Source organism: Lepidochelys kempii, chromosome 21, assembly GCF_965140265.1.
Source record: "Lepidochelys kempii isolate rLepKem1 chromosome 21, rLepKem1.hap2, whole genome shotgun sequence".
NCBI classification, from domain to species: domain Eukaryota; kingdom Metazoa; phylum Chordata; order Testudines; family Cheloniidae; genus Lepidochelys; species Lepidochelys kempii.
In genome coordinates this window covers 5,513,756-5,534,729 of record NC_133276.1, presented here as the reverse complement: position 1 = coordinate 5,534,729, position 20,974 = coordinate 5,513,756, and the positions used below count along the sequence as shown (strand labels likewise).

Sequence of the window (20,974 nt, the reverse complement as noted above, 5' to 3'; positions counted from 1 at the left end):
AAATCAGTAGAGGTGTTGATAGCACAAGGACTCAAAATAGTTCTCGCTCCTTGAAAATAGAACCCTCGCAGCATGATACCCTCTGTGTGAATTAAACACATCCTAGCATCTATTAATTTAGGTCCTGATCTGCAAGGGGCCTACCACTCTTACCTCCCGCTAAAGTACCAAGTGCGCAGCACCCCTAAGGAGTAGGCCTAAAAAAAGACCCTTTTTGACTGCACAGAAACTAAAGACCCTATCCATGAGCATTAGTGAGAACCTGAGTTGTTTTTCATGTCCTTCCTCCAACAATACAGGCAGGGGCAATCGAAAGCTGTGCCTAATTTTATACATACAGTATGAAGCACACACAATGACATAGGCAAACACCCCACTCCCAACACAAAAGGACTTTGGACATGTTAACAGGTTCAGTGTACCTCACCCTGTTAATACAAATAATTCATCTGAAACCTTGTCAATAAGATATCTTACCAGGCTGGGCTAGTCACCTACATGTAGTGCTATTTCCACTTTTCTCCTGTGAACTGAATACAGTTCAGTACCAACAAACCAATTAATTAGGCAAAATGCTAATTAACAGATAGCATTTATATAGCACTTCACATTTTCAAAATATGTTATGCTACTGAACCTTAACATGGCTGTGAGATAGTTAAGTTCCCCCATTTTACAGAAGGAATAAAATGAGGCAGAGAACTTAAGTGATTTGCCCATGGTCAGAAGTAGTGAGAATTAGAGATACAGTTAGAACTCAAGGGTTGACTTCCAGCACAAAGTTACAGTACGATCTCTTCCCCCTCTTATTTTCCTGTAGTACAAAGGACACTGCAGCGATTGTCAAGCTGGGAAGATGTAAGTTTAACAACTACTTGGTTGCCAGTCATTCATTACAAATAGCTTCATGGTGCTTGGAATCAGAGTAAAAACGCAGTGATTTCCCCACCCCTCCACTGTTGTTTTACTTCACTCAGTCCAAGCCAGAACAGGAAGGTAATAGTGAAAACTGGAGGCCCAATCTCATTTAAAACTGAAAGGATGACAGATTGCTTACATTTAAGGTGTAGCTACAATTTTCAAGTTATGTCCTGTTAAAAAGGGCAATGCAGCTTTTAGTAATACATTGTACAAAAACTAGAAGTGTGTTTCTGAAAACAAACATTTAAGTGAGTCACGGAATGACAATTATGCTAGAAATAGAAGCTAGTTCCCAACGTTTTGTGGGGCAGCTAACTGCTTAGGATGTTCAGTTAACATGGACTTAATTTTGATAGGCAATACAATCCTTGCTGCAAAAATATAGTAATGTGTGAGGAAATGTTTTGATCATCACGAGCATATCACTCTGCCCCACACATACCATTTTGTGTATGTACTTCATTTTCAGGACAATGTAGGCAGTCAACTAGAGAAATATAGTACCAGACTCTTTAATGGGTTTTAGTGCAAATTTCACTTTCAACACATGAAGGAGAGCACTTAACTGATTTCTGCTGCAAGGAAAAGAAGGCTGCTTACAAAACCCCCTGGCATGGGACAGATTCCTCTATAGGGTTTACCAAAGCCAGCTGAAATGAGTTAAAACTGCAACTGCCTTTTCTTCATAAGCTTCGTAATATGTGGTTAGTTTAACATTGGTTACACATACCTTTTCTCCTACTGAAGACAAGGCCATGTAAGAACATATGTAGTTCTGGATGCTCATTAGTGTTAAACTATCTGTTTACCAAGGGGAGAATAGGTGCCCTAATAGATGCAGTTCAAAATTTAGTAACTCCCCTCCTTCCCCTGCTGGTATTCGTTCATCTTAAGTGATCGCTCTCCTTACAGTGTGTATGATCTCTGTTTATATAAATCTCCCCCCTGTATTTTCCACTGAATGCATCCAATGAAGTGAGCTGTAGCCCACGAAAGCTCATGCTCAGATAAATTGGTTAGTCTCTAAGGTGCCACAAGTACTCCTTTTCTTTTTCCTAGTACTTGTCATTCAGATCCTGATTGGGTGGAGAAGATGGGATTTTTACTTGTCAAACTACAGTACTCAGTTGGGGTAAACAATCTTGCAAATTTATTAGTTCAGATAGACTGAGCACAGACTATTCATCATTCATATGCATAAAATTTACAAATTGAATAGGAAGATGCGTTAACACCCCCCTCTGGTGTTAAGAAATGAGAAATACCTTGAGTGCATGAAATTGACCAAGTATGCTGATGCTTTAGAAAATAGACCTCATTGTACAAAAACCCATGTAATAGTTCTACAGTTATACCATTGTTTTTGTACACCAAGCAACCAGTGAAAATCTTATGCAGAAGACACATGGTTTACCCAACACACTGTTCACTTTATTTTTCCCATTATAAACAACGTGAATATACAGCATCATACAGATTTAAAAGTAAAATAATGCAATGTTCAAAATGGCAAATTCAAAAGGCTTCAGATGTACAAGTTGCCTTTTGTATAGTCCTCACAGGAATGGCATACTGAATGAAAACGCTGGAAAATACAATTGGACAAATATGCCACAAGTAATGACAGGATTCTGATGTGAACTTGTGTGCATAGTAGACTCAAGTTACTAACACGGTATTTTGTGACACCAAAAGCCTCCTTTTCTGTCTCTTGCCATCTGGGACAGCTTTCCTCTCTTTAGCTTCTGACAACCGTGCCCTTCTACCTTAACTACATCCCATGCGCCTTTCAGTAGTATTCTGAATTTGCTAAAGGTTACATTGTCTAATCGGGCTGGTAAGAAGTATTCTATTTTTTAAATTTAACTACAATATATTAAATCTCTTGCAATCAAGAGTGGGAAAATTATACAGTTTTGTCCTTTCGTATATGACTGAAACTCCAGTGTGGTGTAGTGCTTCATGCATGCACCGTATGCTTCAGACAACTTTGTCTGCAGCATTTACCAAGGCACAATATAGCAACCGGAGGTGAAACCCCTCCATTAAAGACAAAACTTGCATTGCCTTCACTGAAGGTATGACATCACCCCATGGTTTTTGCACGCATCCATTTCTCAGCCTTATGCACAAGAGAAGACTCTGCCAGGTCTTTTGATTCTTGTCCAAAACAAACTCCTTTTAAAGTATCAAAGCTAACAGTCTGTAACTAGCACACTAAAGATTGTGCAAAGTCACTTCATTTAGTCAAAAAGTGCTTTTTGAACTGAAGTGCTTAAAAAAAGTACATGGTTAACAGAGGTGGGTAACGAGGTGGGTAACAACAAAGCTACACTGTAACAACTCCTGTACCTTTTTTTTTTGTCCACAGTAATTTTAATCATCCATTTCTTAACCCAAGGCAGAGAGGATAAGGTGTTAGCAGGGAAGATGGGCTGTCCCATTTCTTAGATGGAGTGTCTCAAAAGCAGGATAAAGGGCTTCTAGTCCATTTCTAATGCCTTTTAATTCTACACAGCAGGCCTCTAGGCAGCAAGTACCTACTAAAACAGGTAATAGCCCCATACTTGGGAACTTCTTTCATGTGCCTAGCTAATCTGAGAAACATATGGGAGTCACCTCTTAGGTTTGCACACCTTTTTTGAGGGTGAGAGCCTTTGCAGATCCAGTGAGTTTTATAAGAAGGGGATCTGAAGGTGGAAGCTTGGAAAATGTTTTACAGAATGAATTTACATAAATCTAGTGCTGTTGAAAAATGCTTCATAGAAAGGGCTCCTTAGTGAATTCGATGCATTTTCCATTTACATTACAAAAGATATCATGCAGTATTTATAGAGTCCAAGTTTCAAAAGTTAATCTAATTGCTCTACCAAACCCCTGGCTGAGACTATATTAAATGCACTTCCATTTAGAAGTGATTTATTTTTCATACACTGAAAAACAATTTTACATTGTTGAATGTCACACTTCAATGGATCTTACAAGAACGCGATAGTGTTTTGACTGTCTCAAAACTCTACTTGTCCATGAATTCTACAGAAAATATATATTACAAGCACTTATTTGCCTTTGGAACTAGCTAACTGTAAGGGGCCAGGTGTGTGTTAGTGGCTTGTGAAGACTAATTCATGCTCCATTCACTTATTCAGGTTTTTCCACCACTATAACTAAACCCCAAGACCTGAGCCACAAATGAACACTACATCAAAAATACGCATGCATAAATCACATTTTTATTGGTGCAATAATGAGTTTTGCGATATGGGGCACATTGAAAGAAATATACTTAAAAATAACCTGTGCTAATGATAAAACAGGATGTTATGTCACTGGAATACATAGGTATGCTTTTAGTATCAAGATTTTTAGAAATTGTTCACTGTCCGTTATTTTACTGCAACACCACACCTACTTCAGGCTAGGTCCCTGCAAAACACTGCTAAACATGTAAACTTTGACAAGCTTTTAAAGTGCTGTGAAAATCATGAGATGTGCATTTCTTCATGCAATATAAAATGTTTGTGAAAGGCCACATGATTAGAGTAGGTTAAGCTTCTTTCCTCCCTTCTTCAGGAAAAAGAATTGAGTGCTGGTGAAAAGGGCCAGACTGGCAACTTGGAAGCTGAAGTTCTATAATTTAATCAGAGAAGTAGTCCCGCACAGGCCAGCTTCAAAAGGATACTAATGTTCAACCTTGACAAAGGAATCTTCCTCTGGGGTAGGAAGTTCAGTCTCCATGGCCCATTCAATCCCTAGTCTCAGCTGAAACATTGAAATTAGTTCAATTCCATTGAAACACATGGAAATTAGTGCTAATAATATTTTGGGGAAGTTGTAAGGACATCAGTCCACATCTGATGGTATTTTGGGGTCATTATGGACAGGTGACAAGCTTCACCACCAAATGCATTACCTGAGCTTCAGTTCCATGCTGTCTTGAACAACTAAGTTTATAAAGTGTCCACAATTATTATCTTGGAGCTAAAAGTAGTAATGCTTCAGTACAACTCAATTAAGAGAGGTGTTGAAAAAGTCACAGGTTGATTCCCCTGAGATAAGGAAATCACTCATATTTCTATGTCTCTACTGTAAAAAGGGCACACAGATGCTAGTAGAATCAGCTATAATGAAGCTAGCACAAATTTATAAGATCTTACCGTAAGAGAAAACAAGTGAAGTTGCTTTTTCAAATAATATATTTTAGTTCACCCCCCCCCCGAAAATTTAGATTTTCTGCTTGGGAAGAAGGTAACTGACCACTTTCCAGCTCTCAATTTAGATTCTGTAAATGACTCTGCTCTTTGTTAAAATTCAACATCTTAATTTTTCTAAGTTAATTGTTACTTGTTCAGATATTTTTAGTGTATTACAGCAGTTCAGTGGCGATTTCAGACTGAAATCCATCTGATTTTCTAAGTAACTAAAAACACATTCAAGCAATGAGAATGACACTTGCATTAAACAATATAGCAGAGATTCAATTAAATAAAGCAGACTTTTTTTTTTTTTTTTTTTTTTTAAGTATTAGAGCAGGGCAAACACTTGTGACCATGCTATCCACTTCCGAGATCCATTGCAGATAAAAGTTTGGACTCTGTTACAACGTATGCAAAGATTTATGAAGTCTTATATTGCAGATTCCAGAGCACAAAACTAAAGGATTTTGCAAAAGCCAAAAACCAGTTTACTGACATGGCACACAACAGTACTTTGCACTTACATAGCATCTTTCATCCAAGCACTTTACAATCATCAATCCATTAGCCTCAATATCTACCTCACAGAGGTATTATACCCATTTTATAGATGAATATACAGACTGAGGTGTAGCAATTTGTCCAGGGTGTGTCACCCATTCACTGACACAGTTGGGAATATAATGTAGGAGTGACAGTCCCTTGATGTAGTTACTAACCCAAATTCCATCTCAAGTATTTATAATCCAGTATCTTTCATGTTCTGTTGAACTACTGTCTCATTACATTAGCTTTAAGCATCTGCTTCCAGTCAAGCATTAAAAACAGTTTAAAACAAGACTAAAAGCAAAGTGGGCTTAACACTGGCAGCTAACTTGATTTCTGTAACAAACTCATGAGTGCAATGTAATTAATACCAAGTAAAAATTCTGGTCCGTTATACTCTTGGTAATTATACTATTTATATACTACTTTGTTTAGGCCTTAATCCAGCAAGACACCTATACACATGCAACTATGAGCACATTCCTAGTTCCACTGAGGGTCCACAGAATAATCCCTACGCTTAGATATGCATGAGGGCTCCAATTCAGAAAATTACTTAAGCAGGTGCTTAAGGGGGCTTTCCTGAATCAGGGTTTTAGCTAGGATAGCCTTAGTAACTGGTGTTTGTCTTTGAATAACTAGAAGTTTCCATTCCCGAACCTGAGACACTACTACTTTATTATGAAGATCTGTATCTTTGTTCCCCATTTGCACAAACATTCAGCAGGTATTTCAGACCCAAACAAAGTAAGAAAACATGGCTAAAAGAGTTTAAATGCCTTAACATACACATTGAGGCATTCTAAAAAATAATTTCAGTAATATGCACATCTACTGCATCTTTAATTTAGATCTCAAAGCACGCTACATTAAGCCTCACAATCCCCCATAAGGTGAGATTTCTTTATTGTACCAGTTTTGACATCCCTGCTTTTGTCATTTCAGAAGTAAAGCATTTTACCTAGCTTATTTTGTTATGAAAAACTACTCCATTCCTTATTAGAATAGAGGTCTTGCTACTTAATCACTGGAGAGAAATCAAGCAAGCTAACAGGCATTGGCAGAATGCAAACGAAGAAACTTCAAGTTTTTCCCTTTTGGATAAATGCTCTGACCTTCTGAAAAAAGAATAAGCCTTTGACCTGTAAAAAAATGAGAACCAAAGATTAAAAAGTGCTAACACAATATTTGGAGCCTGGTACAGCTTAACACTTTCCGTGGGCACAAGATCAGCCACATTTTAGCAAAACTAGATTTTAATGTTTAACCAATACGATCTGTAATTTGAACCTGAACTACTGTAATTCCTTCTTGCTGGAATTGAGATCATATTGTTACTGAGGATCCAAGTATTTCAAGAAACATGCCAACATCCGGATGCAGTGTAAACAGAGGGGTTGACAGTTAATTTTCAAGCAACTAAACTACATTTCAAGTAATATCTATGGAAAAATATTAAGTTTATTGGGTATTTAACTCTACTCATTAATTTTAAAAAAAGCTTTCAGTACAGCCACTATCAGACTGTACATTCTACTTTTGTTCATTCTGACCTAAAGCAGCAGGGCAACTTTGGTGTTACCTTTTCTATATGAAGTATGCACTGTAGGCATCTCTGCTGCAAAAATCGCCTGAATGTATAAGAGTTACTATGCAACTCATCATACAAAATGCTGATAGGCTCATGAATATGCTAAACTGTAAGACCAGTTTAGAAGTATTGAAAGATAACTAAACCCAATAATTCAGAGTTTAGATTTCAACTGTGTTATTCTAAGTCTATTTAACTCTAGGTACAGTATTGTGTGTATGTCCAGCCATGTCACACAGCAGCTTCTCCATCAGAAAATAAGGTTCTTCAGGAATCAGGACTTTTAGCTGCTAACATACAACAAACAGCTGCCAGTTACTTTAAAAATCAGCATGCAAGTTACCTATTTCAAACTAGTTGGGAAGAGAGGTATGCAGTAGTGACACTATCTGTAAACCTGCACACTAACCATAACAAACCTGTGCGTCTCAATCATTAAGTTAAGAGGGCTTTTCAAGCTTTGTGGAGGGAGTTTATGCTTACATACAGCTTATCTGAAAACCCAGAATCTTATTCTGGAGCAGTGAGGTAGTAGATGTAACCATCCTCATGTAGATGTCACACTTCTCCAAAGTTCGCATGCCCAGTCTCCTTGGCATGTTCTCTGGCTTCCACTTGTCCAGTTAGACCCTTCTGGCACACCATGCATCTTAGTGTAAAGCGATTTACATCCGTAAACTGCCTCTTTCGTCTGGCTTCATCTGCTAATTCCAATGCTTGTGCAAGAACAACATCATCATTTGTTGAGAAAATGGTCAGGGGAGGGATGTCTGAGTCAGGGATTTTACGTTCAAGTGGATCATAATGAATCCCATCATAAATCAGAAGGACCCGCCTAGCATAGCCAGCATCTTCCCCAAAACGGTCAATTCTGACTGTCTGTGTATCAACTACACAGATTTCACACTGATAAAACTTAGACAGAATGGATACTTCGATGGCTCCTCCCCACGTATCTTCTCTTCTGATCCACTCACAATACTCTTCATTGGTTTTCCCTAGTACTGCCTCACAATAGGACTCTGGATCACTTGCCACTATCTGGGCTATAAGACTGCGCATCTCCGGAGCACATGCTGGATCATAAATGCCTCCCTCTACCACATAGAATATGCTTGTGAAGAGACAGGAGTTATCTGCTGGAACAACCCTCCTTGCAAGTACAGGCAGTGCTTCCCTGACCAAAGTAGAGACACTCCTTTTTGCAACTACAGGTGACTCAGTCTTGGGTTTGGTCATGTCCTCTTCAACTATTAGAGTATCACCTGTCAAAAATAAAGAATCAAGAATTGTGAGGACTAGGAAGATGAAATGCAGCGTTGATTCACCAAAGTGCACTACAAATAGAAAGGAAAAACTGCAAATACAGAGAAGCAAATCATTTAAAGTCTCCAGTATATCATGCCTCAGTTCTCTGAGGGAATCAGATCACCATAATAGAAAGCATTACAGATTAAATAAATTACATAAGAAGCCACAGCATGATGCACAAGATAATGGTAGGTTTGGGATATCACTGTATATTGCTGGTTCAGATAAAGACACAGGGTTTGTACTGGAGTCTCCAAATTAGCACAGAGGTTAATGTTTTCAAGTTTACCATCTAAATCTGGAAGATGAGTGATACTCAATCCCTTTCATTTTAGGGTCTCTTGAAAACCTACTTTAGAGACAGTGAAATAGAAGATGTTTACATTTACAGATGCTGATAAACAGGTTCAACAGTCACTGACAGCACTATTTTGCAATCAATTTTTTATTAAAGGGTGGTAGCCCCAATGTCTCAACCAAGTTTCAGGTAAGGTAATTATAATCTGCTGAAATGCAGTTTCAGTTAGGTATGGCATTCTTTTGCTCTTCCTGTCTTCAGCTGTGGAACACCACTGTATGCTGTAGAAAATTAATGTTGTCTTTAAACATCTATTGCCTTTTACACCAGAGAGGCCCACGGCTTTTGCTATATGTTCTTTACACTGTGTTGAAGCAGGCTCAAAGTTTTAATATTTGCAGAGGAAATGAAATAAGCCACGCAAAGGAAATGCATACTAAGCCACAGCAATTTCAGGGAGTCATGAGCATGATCAGAGGGGCAACCTGAACATACTTTTAGCCCTACAGTCTCGACAACCTCCATTCTAGAATTCAAGTGCCAAAAACCACATACTTCTATGCGCAATCCTCTCCCCTCCACCCATCTTGTCCTCGAGGGCTCAAGAGGCAGAAAGAGCAGACACAGGCCAAGGACCCCCTCCTCAGACCAGCTGTGCCCGGCGGGGCACACAGCACCCTCCCTGCACTTTGGGACTCACCCCCGCGAAAGCTGGCTTCGGCCTTTAGGGACCACTCCCACCACCCACCCCGCGCCCGAGGGAGGAGAGAGGAGAGGAGGCGCTGCCCCGCAGCCTGGCCCCGCCCCGCAGCCTGGCCCCCCCCCGCCGGCGAGCTGCCCCGCCCACGATGGGGGCGCCCAGGAGCCCCCCAGGCTCAGGCCTGTCACCTGAGCCCGGGCAGCGGCAGGCCCCCGGCCCCGCCCGCCAGGGAAGCGGCAGTCCCCACGCCCCTCACCTGAGTGGATGCCGAGCTCCCCCAGCCGCCGCTCCCCATCGCTCAGGTCCAGGCTCCGCGGGGGGAAGCCGAGCAGGAGGCGCTGGGCCGGGGCGGGCACCCCGGTGAGGGCGGCCAGGGCGGCCTGCAGCTCCCGGAGGCGGGAATGCGCCGTGAGGCCGGGCAGCGGGTGGGAGCCACTCCGGGCTTTGCAGTGCAGCCGCAGCATCCTCCTCCTCCAGGCCGCGGCCTCCCGGCTCTGCGGCCCGAACAAAATGGCCGGGGCGGCTGCCCCGCCACGTCTCGCGACGCTTCCGCCCTGGCTCGCTATTGGCTGCGCGCCCGGCGCCCGGCGCGCCCGCGGCGCAGCCAATCCGCAGCTTGGGGCGGAACGCTCGAGACGCCCTTTCTGCCGTCACACGCCCACGAGGAACCTCACGGGCGAGGGGGACACGTGACCGCGCTCTGCCTCCCAGCGGTCAAGGTGGACGAGCAGCGGGTGGGCTCCGGCCTCGCCTCGTTTGCATCTGATTTGCATACCAGAAGTACCCGCTCTTGTCTTCCGTCGCCCTTCACCGCAAAACGCGGGAGCGGGCTGAGCTCCTTTCCATGCTGTGTGTCTGCGGGCCCGTCTGCATCTCATTTGCACCCTCTGCCGCTGGGCCGTTTGCAGGTCTAGGCCCAGTCCAACTGTTCGTGCTCATTTGCCCTCCCCTCCTCGCGCCCTTGGTGCCGCGGGTCTCCCCCCTGCGCGTCCTTGCCCAGCAGGGCTGCCGCGCGGCGTCGTGGTGACGTGGGCGCCTCATTAGCATGCCGTTTGCCTCTGGGTCCCGGTCCGCCGGCTGGCGGAGTCACCTGGGCGGCGCGCGGGGCGGCGCGCGGGCTCCTGCTGCAGTGCGGGGTGGCGCGAGCCGCCCGCTGCGCCCCGGCCCCTGCGGCTGCGGGAGGCTCCTGGCCGGTCCTGGAGGCTCGCCGCGCTTGGCAGGTGCCGCCGCCGGCTGGCTTCCCGCCCCTTCCCGGTAAGTCTCAGCGCGGAACCCGGTCCCGGGCTCGGGCTGAAGAAGGCGCGGGGCGGGTTGCGCCTCAGTTTCCCCCGCGCTGCAAGCGGGTGTGTCTGGGGGGCTCTGCTGCAGGGCGGCACCCGGTGAAGGGCAGAAATCCTGGAGCGGGGCTTGCGAGTGCCTGGCTAGGAGACCTGCCCCCTGTTCAGAGGATGCGGTCAAGCCAGCGGGGATTATTTCCCAGCCGGGGCATCTCGGGGACTGGCCCCCTAACGCAGTGCCTAGGCAGCTGCATAATGACTTTGGGAGGTTGGGGGAAGGCTGTTCCTTTATATTTGTAATGACTGACGCGCAAGGGGCAAAAGTAGGTGCGCTCCCTAGTTCCTCCCCTTCTGTTCCCGGGCTGCGATGATGCATTAATGTCCCAGCCGAGGGGTGTGTTTTTTTCCTCCTCTGCTTCATTTTTCTGTGCTTTGCGTTATCTTGTATCAACTATATATGTTACGAGCCGCTGTTGACCTTGGACGAGTGCGCTGAGACTGTTCTATGGCTTCCTTTCCCTCCCACCAGGAACGGCCCAGATAAGCTGCTATGCGTCTTCTTGTATCCTGCCTACCGGATTTCATAAGGATTTGTTTCTTGGTTCTTCTTTTTTTTCCAAGAGCCTGAAGGTCCGACACTGACCCAGTGTGTGATTAGCAGCAATGTCAGGACATAGAGCATTAGTTCCAGAGCAGAACAACAGCAGCAGCAGCCAGGAAAACAAAACTTCAAATATGCGAGTCTCAGAAAAAAAGTGCTGTGAGTATTTGTGACAGTCTTGAGGAAAGTAGATCTTGCATCTAGTAATTAATTTCTTTTACCTCTTTTATAAAAAGAGGTAGTTAGTCAGTTCTGTTTTATTGCTTCTAGCTCAGTGCAGTAGTAAAGACAAATACAATTTCATCCTTAGTGCAGCTCTATAGACTTCGGTGGCATTACGCCAGGAATGAATTTAGGCCTATCCAGAATCCTGAAATGAGCTGCATGTGAGTGCAGGAGCTTTTTTTTGTTTTGTTTTGTTTTTAAAATCCTCCTAACATGCATCACTTTTGTTTTTAAGTCTTTAACATAAACGTCTTGAATGATTTTACTTTTTCTGACTCCATAGCTGAATTGCATCCCCCATGCAACCCTCATTACAACAGTGGCAGTGCTGGCTTCCCCCATGCAACCTCCTCAAAGGGCTTCAGCTCTGATTTGGAGGGCTGCTCAACCGTAACGTGTTTTTATGATGTCCACTTGGAACCGAGATCCCCAGAAATAATTCCATGTCGGCTCCTAAAGTAGTACTTCACGGGCTTATAACTGTTTACAATTCTTGTTTGTATCACTTCTATCCAGTTATGTTTGTTACATGTTTTGCTCTTTTGGACAAATGTTTACCTTGCAAAACGTTATTCACTTGAAATTCAGCTGTTTAAAAAGGAAATCTGTTTTAATGTAGATTGGAGTTCTAATGTAATCTCTGTTCCTGAAAGCTGCCCACATGTACTAGGCAACAAGTAGCACAACTGTACTGCACGGTGGTTTAAAATAGCCCACCATGAAACGTTCCATATTTCCATCTAATGTGCTTCATCAGGCAGTGATCTGGGCATGTTACATCTGTGATATGTTGAGCTGATGCCAAACCTAGTGTCTACCAATCTCCATTTAACTCTTTTAACCTAGCCCTTCCAGTCTTTTGTTGTCATAGGCCAGGAACAGATTTCAGCAAAGAATCCCAAAGGTATTTGCTCAGTAGGAAGGACACGCACACACACAATACTATGATTTAGGGCTGCATAATCACCAGAGATCTGTTTTGATTTTTACTGCTTTCCAAGTATCTCTCCCCCACTGATTTTCACTCCCATTGAATATCTTTATTAGGGATTACTTTTTCTCCACATGTACAAGTTGCACTTATACAGATTACACCCATTTTGTTATTTCCTGCTTATATATCCAACCATTTTGGGTCCCATAACACAATGAGTTTACTGATGTTTCAAACCTCCCAGTCTAGGTCACTCTGGGAATTTAAATGTTTACCTCTTCCTCCAGATTCTTTTTAAAGCTATTTAAAGGAACATCATCAATTTAAAGGTTGTGCTTGTGTTTGACAATGTGTTACCTATAATTGTTGCAAGTAATCCTTAAAATGACTATGACTAAAAGAGACTGGGGAAATATTTATTTTTTTCCCATTTGCTTATTTTGTGCATTTGAAAAGCACTTGGTACAGATGGCTTCCCCAAAGTCAGTTTCCCTGTTGTTTTGTGCACAGCAACAAGTGAAAGAATAACTGTACTAATAATAGACAAATATGGCTATAAAACTACAAAAATTGGCATGGGGGCTTGGGGTCAAGTGTCGTGCACAGATACACCTTTAACAGAGTCTTTGAAACTGACTAAATTTACAAGCTGGCAAAGCTCAGTCAGTATTGCAGTTAGATTTGCATTTTATCTTGTGTGGCAAAACCATCTCATCAGGCCATTTAGTTATGGAAAAGACTTGAAATCCTATCTTGTCCATTCAGTTTATATTCACTTGCTCTGACCAGTTTAATTATGGCAACACATGCTACCATATCCCTGTCTATAATCAGTGTCTTTCATGTAGTTCTATAAATTGAAAGTTTTACTTAATTAGTGGATTAATTAATTAATCTGTTGCTTTTGGGAAATTACATGACTTGTTTTAAAAAGCTTTTATGCAAAAACAAATAGTCAAAAAATCCTGCTTCTCAGCAACAGGCTAAACGTTACTAATTTAGTTTCTCAGATCATTTGTTGAGTATGTTAGGGAAGGAAATTAGCTTCCTGTCTGCTATCAGTAGAGAAATATGATCTCTTTCATTAAAGAATTTTTCCTATGTCCTTGACAGTTACTGCTTAATAGTTAAATATTTTTAACTCTGACTGACGTATTTTGGCTGACACTTCAGTCACACGTTACTTTCCCTTTTCCCGGTGGCTGATCAGTCATTAACCTACTTCATTAGCTGACACCTGAGACAGCCATGCTGTGGTCCAGTGATTGCTATTAACATTTAATTGGATGGAAGGGCATGATAATGAATCCACTGTGTGTTTCATATAGTAAGTAACCTTTTGTGTGGCTGGTAGATGAGCAGAGGCAGTGAGTTACGCCAGAGGTGAATTTGGCTTCAGACTTGGTTTTTGTTCTAAGCTGTTTTAATTAATTTAATGATTTCACCTCCTCTTCTTTGCAGCATGGGCTTCTTATATGACCAACTCCCCTACTTTGATTGTAATGATTGGCCTTCCTGCCCGGGGCAAGACTTATATGTCCAAGAAATTAACACGCTACCTCAACTGGATTGGCGTGCCTACGAAAGGTCAGTATGGATTTTTGTACATGGTAGCCGAAAGTGATGGATGGGTCACGGAGCTGGCAATGAGACATTTGTTTTAATCCAGCCCAGGTTTACAGTCACTGAGAGTTGTCAGAACTTGATAGCTACTTTATGATAGCTTCAGTGTTTTCCCAGGTGAACAAGAGTCTACAGCATAAAACCTTATTGGTAGTGCTAACAAAGAGCCTAAAGATTCAATTATCCATAGCAACTGAATTCCACTTGACCCCTTAGAGGTGGTTTCTCCAGGCAGATTGGCAAGGGTCAGTATGTCAGGGGAGCTTTCACTAGTGTTACTCAAGCTGTATCTATTCTGTGCTCAGAGAGGGAACATCATCCCTGTGCTGAGGGCCAGCACAAAACCTGTGCATTACTTAAGTCCTCAAAGTAGGTCTTTTGTGCTTTATGGACCCTTGTGCTGGCCCTCTGCACGGGGGTGAATTTCACTCAGAGGCGTTTGGTTTCCAGGGCTGCCAGTTTGGTATCTTTTGTGTGAACTAAATTCTTCTTTAACAAAGTGCATGAGATATTATAAAGCCCCTTCTACTTGACTTGGGTCTCTTTTCCTTTCAGTGAGTGCATGTAATCCTGCTTAATAGGAATAGGGATTGCACATGAATACACTGATAACTAGGAAGATAGTTATCACAAATGTGGATTAATTTGAGGAGATCTGGGAAAAAGTACACAAAGAAAATCAGAGATTCTGAAATTCTATGGTGCAGTTTAAGCATTTCAGATTTCAATCATAAGGAATTTTCATGGTGTTTGCAAAAGTTAATTTGAAGTAAAATTGCTGGAAGATTTTAGCTGGAGGAATAGCTCATAAATTGCTGTATTAATCAAGATAAGGATGTGATTCTCCTCTTGGCTTACAGCCAGGTAACATGTATTTGTGAAATGCTGCAAATCACATGTCTTTTTGTTTTTGTGAAGTGTTTAATCTAGGAGCGTATCGTCGTGAAGCAGTGCAGTCATACAAGTCCTATGATTTTTTCAGGCATGATAACAAAGAAGCCATGAAGATTCGGAAGTAAGTCTGTGTCAGAGGGTGCAACCCAACATGAATAGTAGAGGGAAAAGTTCATATCTCATTCTAAAGTCTGTGCAGCTGGTTTCAGACTATACCTCTGATTGTAGGAAGTAACATTTAATATCAATAGACAAATATGGGGCTAAATTCTGCCACCATTGCTTAGGATGAGAAGGACTTTATTGCATCAGTACTCCCATTGATTTCAATGGAGACTACTCACAGAGTAAAGGATTACACTGTGTGAATAAAGATAGCAGATTTGGGCCTGCAGTGAATGTTTTGTGGAGTGGATTAATACTTTGCTCTACCTGAGGAAATTCCAGATTATTTTACAAGTTTTAAAAACTGCTTTGGGAGCATATGATAGAATTTAATTTTGTGTAAACTAGTGCTTTCAAAAAAAAATTTTTTTTCATTAAATCCTCATATTCCCACCTCCATTCTCCTGGTTGCTGGCACTTTGAGAAGGAGGAAAACAAAGGCAGTTGACTCTTGTCCAGTTGTCAATACAGCTGTCACTATACAGGTTTAGGGGTACTATAAATTCCAAGAACATCTTTAAATGGATTCCTGGAATTATATAGGGAGAAAAGTAAATTAACCCTATCCGGTAATTTAATTTTGCAGACAGTGCAGGGGGAAATTTCCAAGCACATCAGGGCGGGGGCAGGACGACAACACTCTGTGTGCTTTGTTGGTTATTCAGTGTATGCCATTAAAACAGCTGCCCTAGAAGGTGGGTCTTCAGGGTGGGCATGAGGCCTCCTGCTCATGAAAGGGTCTTCAGATCCTCTTTAGCAAGTTGGCAGAGGTATAACTATCCCTCCAAAAAAGTGTCCTTTGGTCCTTGTATGGGCATGTTTACAAGCTGCTGTGCTCTGACTGGATCATAGCTATGTTCTTTTAAGGAAAGTTTATCCTTATAGATGAATGCCAAGGGTGAAATCCTTGCTCTGGTGAAGTCCATGGCAAAACTCACATTGACTTTCATGGGGTGGAGGGCAGGATTTCCCCCCAGGCGTACAGTAGTGGTTGTTTACCGACAGGAGACGTCCTGGGGAGAGATATCAAATGATGCTAAAACGATAAATCTAATAAAGGGTCTAAACCTGCTCCCATTGAAGTAAGTGGGAATTTTGTCATTTACTTCCAGGGAAGCAGAATGGGACAAAATTCAGATGATAAGAGAGGCATGTAATACAAGTAAAAAGCAGATGGATTAAAAAGTCCTTATTGTCCCATTTAGTGACCAGTTGGGAGACCTAGATGCAGCTTTGGCTCCCAGAATCTATCTTTCCTGGTGGGCAGTGCACCTGTCCCCAAAGAGTAGGACTCCACAGGGACTCATTTGTTCCTTTTAAAGAGAGACGGCAACAGACTCCTGAGCTCAGCGGAGACATGGAGGTGGAAAAGGGATTTAAACAGGGTTGGCTCTGTAACTTATCCCACTGTGAGCTTTGGAGCCGTGGTTCATGAGGCTTGGAATCTGAACACTTTGCAGTGTCTGCAATGATGCCAATTTCTCTCCTTACAGACAGTGTGCCTTGGTGGCTCTGGAAGATGTGAAAGCTTATGTCACGGAGGAGTGCGGGCAGATAGCTGTAAGATAACACTTGATTATACCGAGTTTAAATCAAAAGAGTATTAAATCAGTGCCTGAGATTTTCATCCAAACCCTTCTGGCAGCTTTAAAAATTGTAGCTAATGTTGTTGGGATTTTTTTTTTCTGTTAGGTGTTCGATGCGACCAACACGACTCGAGAGAGGAGGGACTTGATCTTAAATTTTGCTAAAGAGAATGCTTATAAGGTGACTTTGATTGATCTGGAATAAGAACTGTAGGACTGAATGCCTCCCTTGGGTGTATCCCATTGAAATTAGCATCAGTGCATCAGATGGCAGATTTGGTCCCTTATCTTTGTACAGTGCCGCTGTAGTTTCATGGCTTGTGTTTTCATTTCCACCTCTGCAAAGCTGGTTTGAAACGCTGTTCTGGTGTTGTTTTTCATCCACTCTGCTTCGGTGCCAATGAATATTTAAGGTGCAAGGTAGGGGAGAATCAGCACCCTTCTATGTGTATGTCTGATTTGGGAAGTACCTGTTTTAGTGAATTGGCTGTTGGGATATCCCAAACAAAATATTCAGCCCTCATCAGCCCTTATCGCTCTGGAGCCCAGAGATCGTGAGGTTGAGTGTGGCACACATTCCTAAATAGACAAATAACAGGAACCCACTGTGAGGGGCAAGGTTAGTTTCTCACAAAGCATATCTGGCTAAATCTGTCCCTTGGGTAGCTCTGCTGACTTCATTTGTGGCTATACTGGAAATTAATATGGCCTATTTACATTACTCTAGAAACTCTTAATTCTACTAAACATGCTTCATTGCCTCCTCTCTAGGTGTTTTTTGTGGAGTCCGTCTGTGATGATCCAGAAGTCATTGCTGCCAATATCCTGGTGGGTGCTAAATGTTCATAGGCTCAGTCTGTAGCATCCTTCTGTAGAAGACTTGTGTTTGTCAGGGAAGGTCACAGACTATTACAGTGGCTCACAGTAACAGCCGAGATTCATTATTATTAGAGAGCCTTGCAGTAAAGTTAAATCTAATCCACAGAACTCAGGGGATTCTGGATTTAAAGGCTTTTACTCTCCCTCATTCTGTTGTACCTGCCTGTGGGCAGGTGATTCTGTGAAGTCGTACTGAGTATTCTACACTGAGGTGTCTGTTTGGGCTAGGTATTAATCTAGGTTACACCAGTGTAAATTCAGAACAACCCAGTTGGAGTAAAATGAGTCATTCTAGATTTATGCTGTTTTAAGAGAGATCAGAGTCTGGCTCAAAGACTGAGGTCTAACTTTCATTCTGATTTTCCTTTCTGCAGTCACGAAGGGCATCTGATGTTAAACTCACCCAATATTCTCTTACCTTACTTTAGTGCAGTTTATGCCAGGATCAGAAAAACTGGGCTTTATCTCAACAGGCAGAAAGAGATCAAAACTGAACTGCTTCTAATAAGTGTAACTCTGCCGTTCTTATTCTGGTGCTGTCCTACCCCTGTATAAACCGCGGTGCCCTTTGCGGTTGCGGGTGGGGTGCCCTTTGCAATACTATATGCAGTTCTGATAGCCTTGTTCTTATATTTCAGTTCTGAAATAAGTGGTTAATATTTGCAGATGCATGGCAACCAAGACAGATGGGTTATTTTTGTGGGAACTTGGAAACCAAACTATAGCCATGAAGCATTTTATCTCAAAGCTTGATTTTATTTTCATGGGACAATATGGAGTAAGTGGTTTGTGTGGAAAGGCAAAAGTCAAGCCATCTGTCTCTGTCTCCAGGCCAAATGCTACCCTGTGACATTTGGAATTGTTCTTTTTCCTTTCCTGGAACAGATTCTTCACAGGGCAGATGGGAAGGGGAAATGTAAACAGTGTTTGTTTGAAAATTGAAGAATAATCTTACTTATTCTGATTTATACAAAGTTTGCTTAACTTTTATAAAATCTCTCTCTCTCATTCAGGAAGTGAAGGTCTCCAGCCCTGACTACCCAGAGAGAAATAGAGAGAATGTGATGGATGATTTCCTGAAGAGGATAGAGTGCTATAAAGTCACATATCAGCCCCTTGATCCAGATAATTATGACAAGTAAGAGGCGAGATTTAGCAGCATGTTTCTTACTGGATATGCTGTGGAAACAGACACGTGGGCTGCTTTCTTTTGCCAGTTTTGTTTCCTAACCTAACATGCTGCAGTCCCTATGCTGGCGAAACTCTCATTGACTTTGTAGTGTGGGAGATTTTCTTGTGTGAGTCGTGCAGGATTATGTCCAACATGAGTCACAAGGATTTCTCGCTAGTGTATAAAACAGAAAACTACGCTACATTGTAATAGTCTGTTCTCTCTCTCTAAGAGTTTTCTAAGGCACCTCAGTGCCAAGTGGTAGCAGCACTATCAGTATTACAAGAATACACGCACATACATTTTGCTTTAAAGATGCTGACGAGTGTGCTTGTTTTGTGTTGACCGTAGAGACCTTTCCTTCATTAAAGTGATCAATGTGGGACAGCGGTTCCTGGTAAACCGTGTCCGGGATTACATCCAGAGTAAAATCGTCTATTACCTAATGAACATTCACGTCCAGCCGCGCACCATCTACCTTTGCCGACATGGTGAGAGCGAATTTAACCTTGTTGGCAAGATCGGTGGGGATTCTGGCCTGTCACCACATGGGAAGCAGGTATGTTCTTGGCAGTGTCAGGATTGAGATCCTTTTAAAGTGTGTCAGTATAATAGGAACCTGGATTTGGGTCAGATTGACTGCTGGTGTAAATGGGCTCAGTTCAACAGAGTTTTGCTCATTTATGCCGGCAGAGAAATTGGCCTGAATCTGACTGTCAAGGGTGTGCGATTTCTCTTCGGCCTGGGGTTGAAGTCCCCCCATGCACCTTGAGCAGTCACTCTCCCTGCTCCCTTGAAGCAATGCTTCCTGCCGATGAGGGGTGTTCATTCTGCAAGGGACTCATTCTTTACTGCGCAAACAAGAATGGGTGAACATTTTTTGGATTTGCCAAGGTGCCAGTTAGATTGTAAAGCTGAAATGTAATAAACTAGGTTTGCCAATATGATAGATGTTCCTGCCAATGTTGGGATGCAGTTTAATTAGGATAACCCCTCTTTACTGAATCCAAGGAGTACTAGTTTACTAATTTTAATACTAGGTTCTTTTCAAGTCTACTTTTATCTTAGACAGTGTTTCTGAGATCAGGACATTTTGTTATTCTTAACCAATCAGCAGTTTATTAATTCACCTAGAACCTCATTGGTATATAAACAACAGTGATTGATCAAGTGAAGACACAACAAATCTTCTGAACTCAAAATACACATGCAGTCTTCTGTTGGGATCCAGCAACTATTCCAAGGAACAAAACAAATCACCCTAAATCTTATTACATTTACCTGTTGTCATCAGTTACCAGTTCTTTAGTATCTCTAATGGATTTATCACCCTTCAAGTAATTCTGTCGAAGAATAAGGATGCACTTGTCTTAGGGCACTCTCTCTCATGAATTTGGTCCTTGCTATTTCTTGCGTTTTGGTTTGATAGGGACTAGTTTGAAACATCAAAAGCAATTGCTTACATTTCTTTTTTTTTTTGACGTTCCGAGGTGAGTGTGCTTGGATTTACAAAGGAGAAACATGTATATAGCATTACTTAGTTAAAATCCACAGTTTGGTTACTTGGCAGTGTAACAGGCTGTCCACCCCCACACAATGTCTGAACAGGTAAAATAGGCCAGTTAACCTTATAGGCTACACCTGGAGGAGAGCCAGGGACTGATAAGGCCCAATGGCTGATGAAGCCTAGCTGGGGGAGAAGCTGGGTAGGGAATCTAAAGAAAGGAAGTTTATATTTGTAGGTGGGAGCTTGCAGTCACTTGTTGGAAGCAGAGAAGTAGGGAGGAGGAAACCGGGGCGGGGGACAATAAGCCCTGGGATGCTAGCCCTGGGAAAAGGGTCAATGCCAGAGGAGTTGTGAAGAAAGAGAGTCCCCCAGCCCAGAGCCCTCACCCCCTCCCACACTCCAACCACCTGCCTCAACCCGCAGCCCCCTCCCGCACTCCGAATCGCTCATTTCTAGCCCGCCCCGCAGCCCCAGTTAGAGCTCTCACCCCCTCCAGCATCCCCAGCCCAGTGAAAATGAGTGAGGGTGGGTGAGAGCGAACCACTGAGG

The 20,974-nt window shown here is 42.5% G+C and overlaps 2 protein-coding genes across 18 annotated transcripts in view; one reads left to right on the top strand and one right to left on the bottom strand.

The window, feature by feature from the left end:
* Positions 1–4,132: 4,132 nt before the first annotated feature.
* YOD1 (YOD1 deubiquitinase) lies at positions 4,133–11,089 on the bottom strand. 3 transcript variants are annotated; one of them, XR_012155868.1, is made up of 3 exons: positions 9,820–11,089; positions 7,738–8,519; positions 4,133–6,805 (listed from the first exon to the last, which is right to left on the bottom strand). XR_012155868.1 is itself a non-coding variant. In XM_073320464.1 (2 exons), the coding sequence occupies exons 1-2, from the start codon at positions 10,025–10,027 to the stop codon at positions 7,813–7,815; spliced, it is 915 nt and encodes a 304-aa protein (XP_073176565.1). In that variant the 5' UTR covers positions 10,028–11,089; the 3' UTR covers positions 4,133–7,812. The 3 variants fall into 3 exon arrangements, 1 of the variants encoding a protein (XP_073176565.1); XR_012155869.1 differs by having other exon boundaries at positions 7,742–8,519; XM_073320464.1 differs by having other exon boundaries at positions 4,133–8,519.
* Positions 10,517–20,974, top strand: part of PFKFB2 (6-phosphofructo-2-kinase/fructose-2,6-biphosphatase 2) — a 30,186-nt gene continuing 19,728 nt past the window's right edge. For 13 of the 15 annotated variants that reach the window (XM_073320450.1, XM_073320444.1, XM_073320449.1 and 10 more), the window contains exons 1-9: positions 10,730–10,817; positions 11,462–11,600; positions 14,062–14,187; positions 15,142–15,238; positions 16,776–16,842; positions 16,975–17,049; positions 17,640–17,696; positions 18,761–18,885; positions 19,270–19,477. In XM_073320450.1, coding sequence (XP_073176551.1) covers positions 11,504–11,600; positions 14,062–14,187; positions 15,142–15,238; positions 16,776–16,842; positions 16,975–17,049; positions 17,640–17,696; positions 18,761–18,885; positions 19,270–19,477 — 852 coding nt within the window. In that variant the 5' untranslated portion in view covers positions 10,730–10,817; positions 11,462–11,503. Of the gene's footprint in view, positions 10,818–11,369; positions 11,601–14,061; positions 14,188–15,141; positions 15,239–16,775; positions 16,843–16,974; positions 17,050–17,639; positions 17,697–18,760; positions 18,886–19,269; positions 19,478–20,974 lie in introns of all 15 variants that reach the window. The other 2 variants (XM_073320438.1, XM_073320452.1) reach the window with 2 other exon arrangements.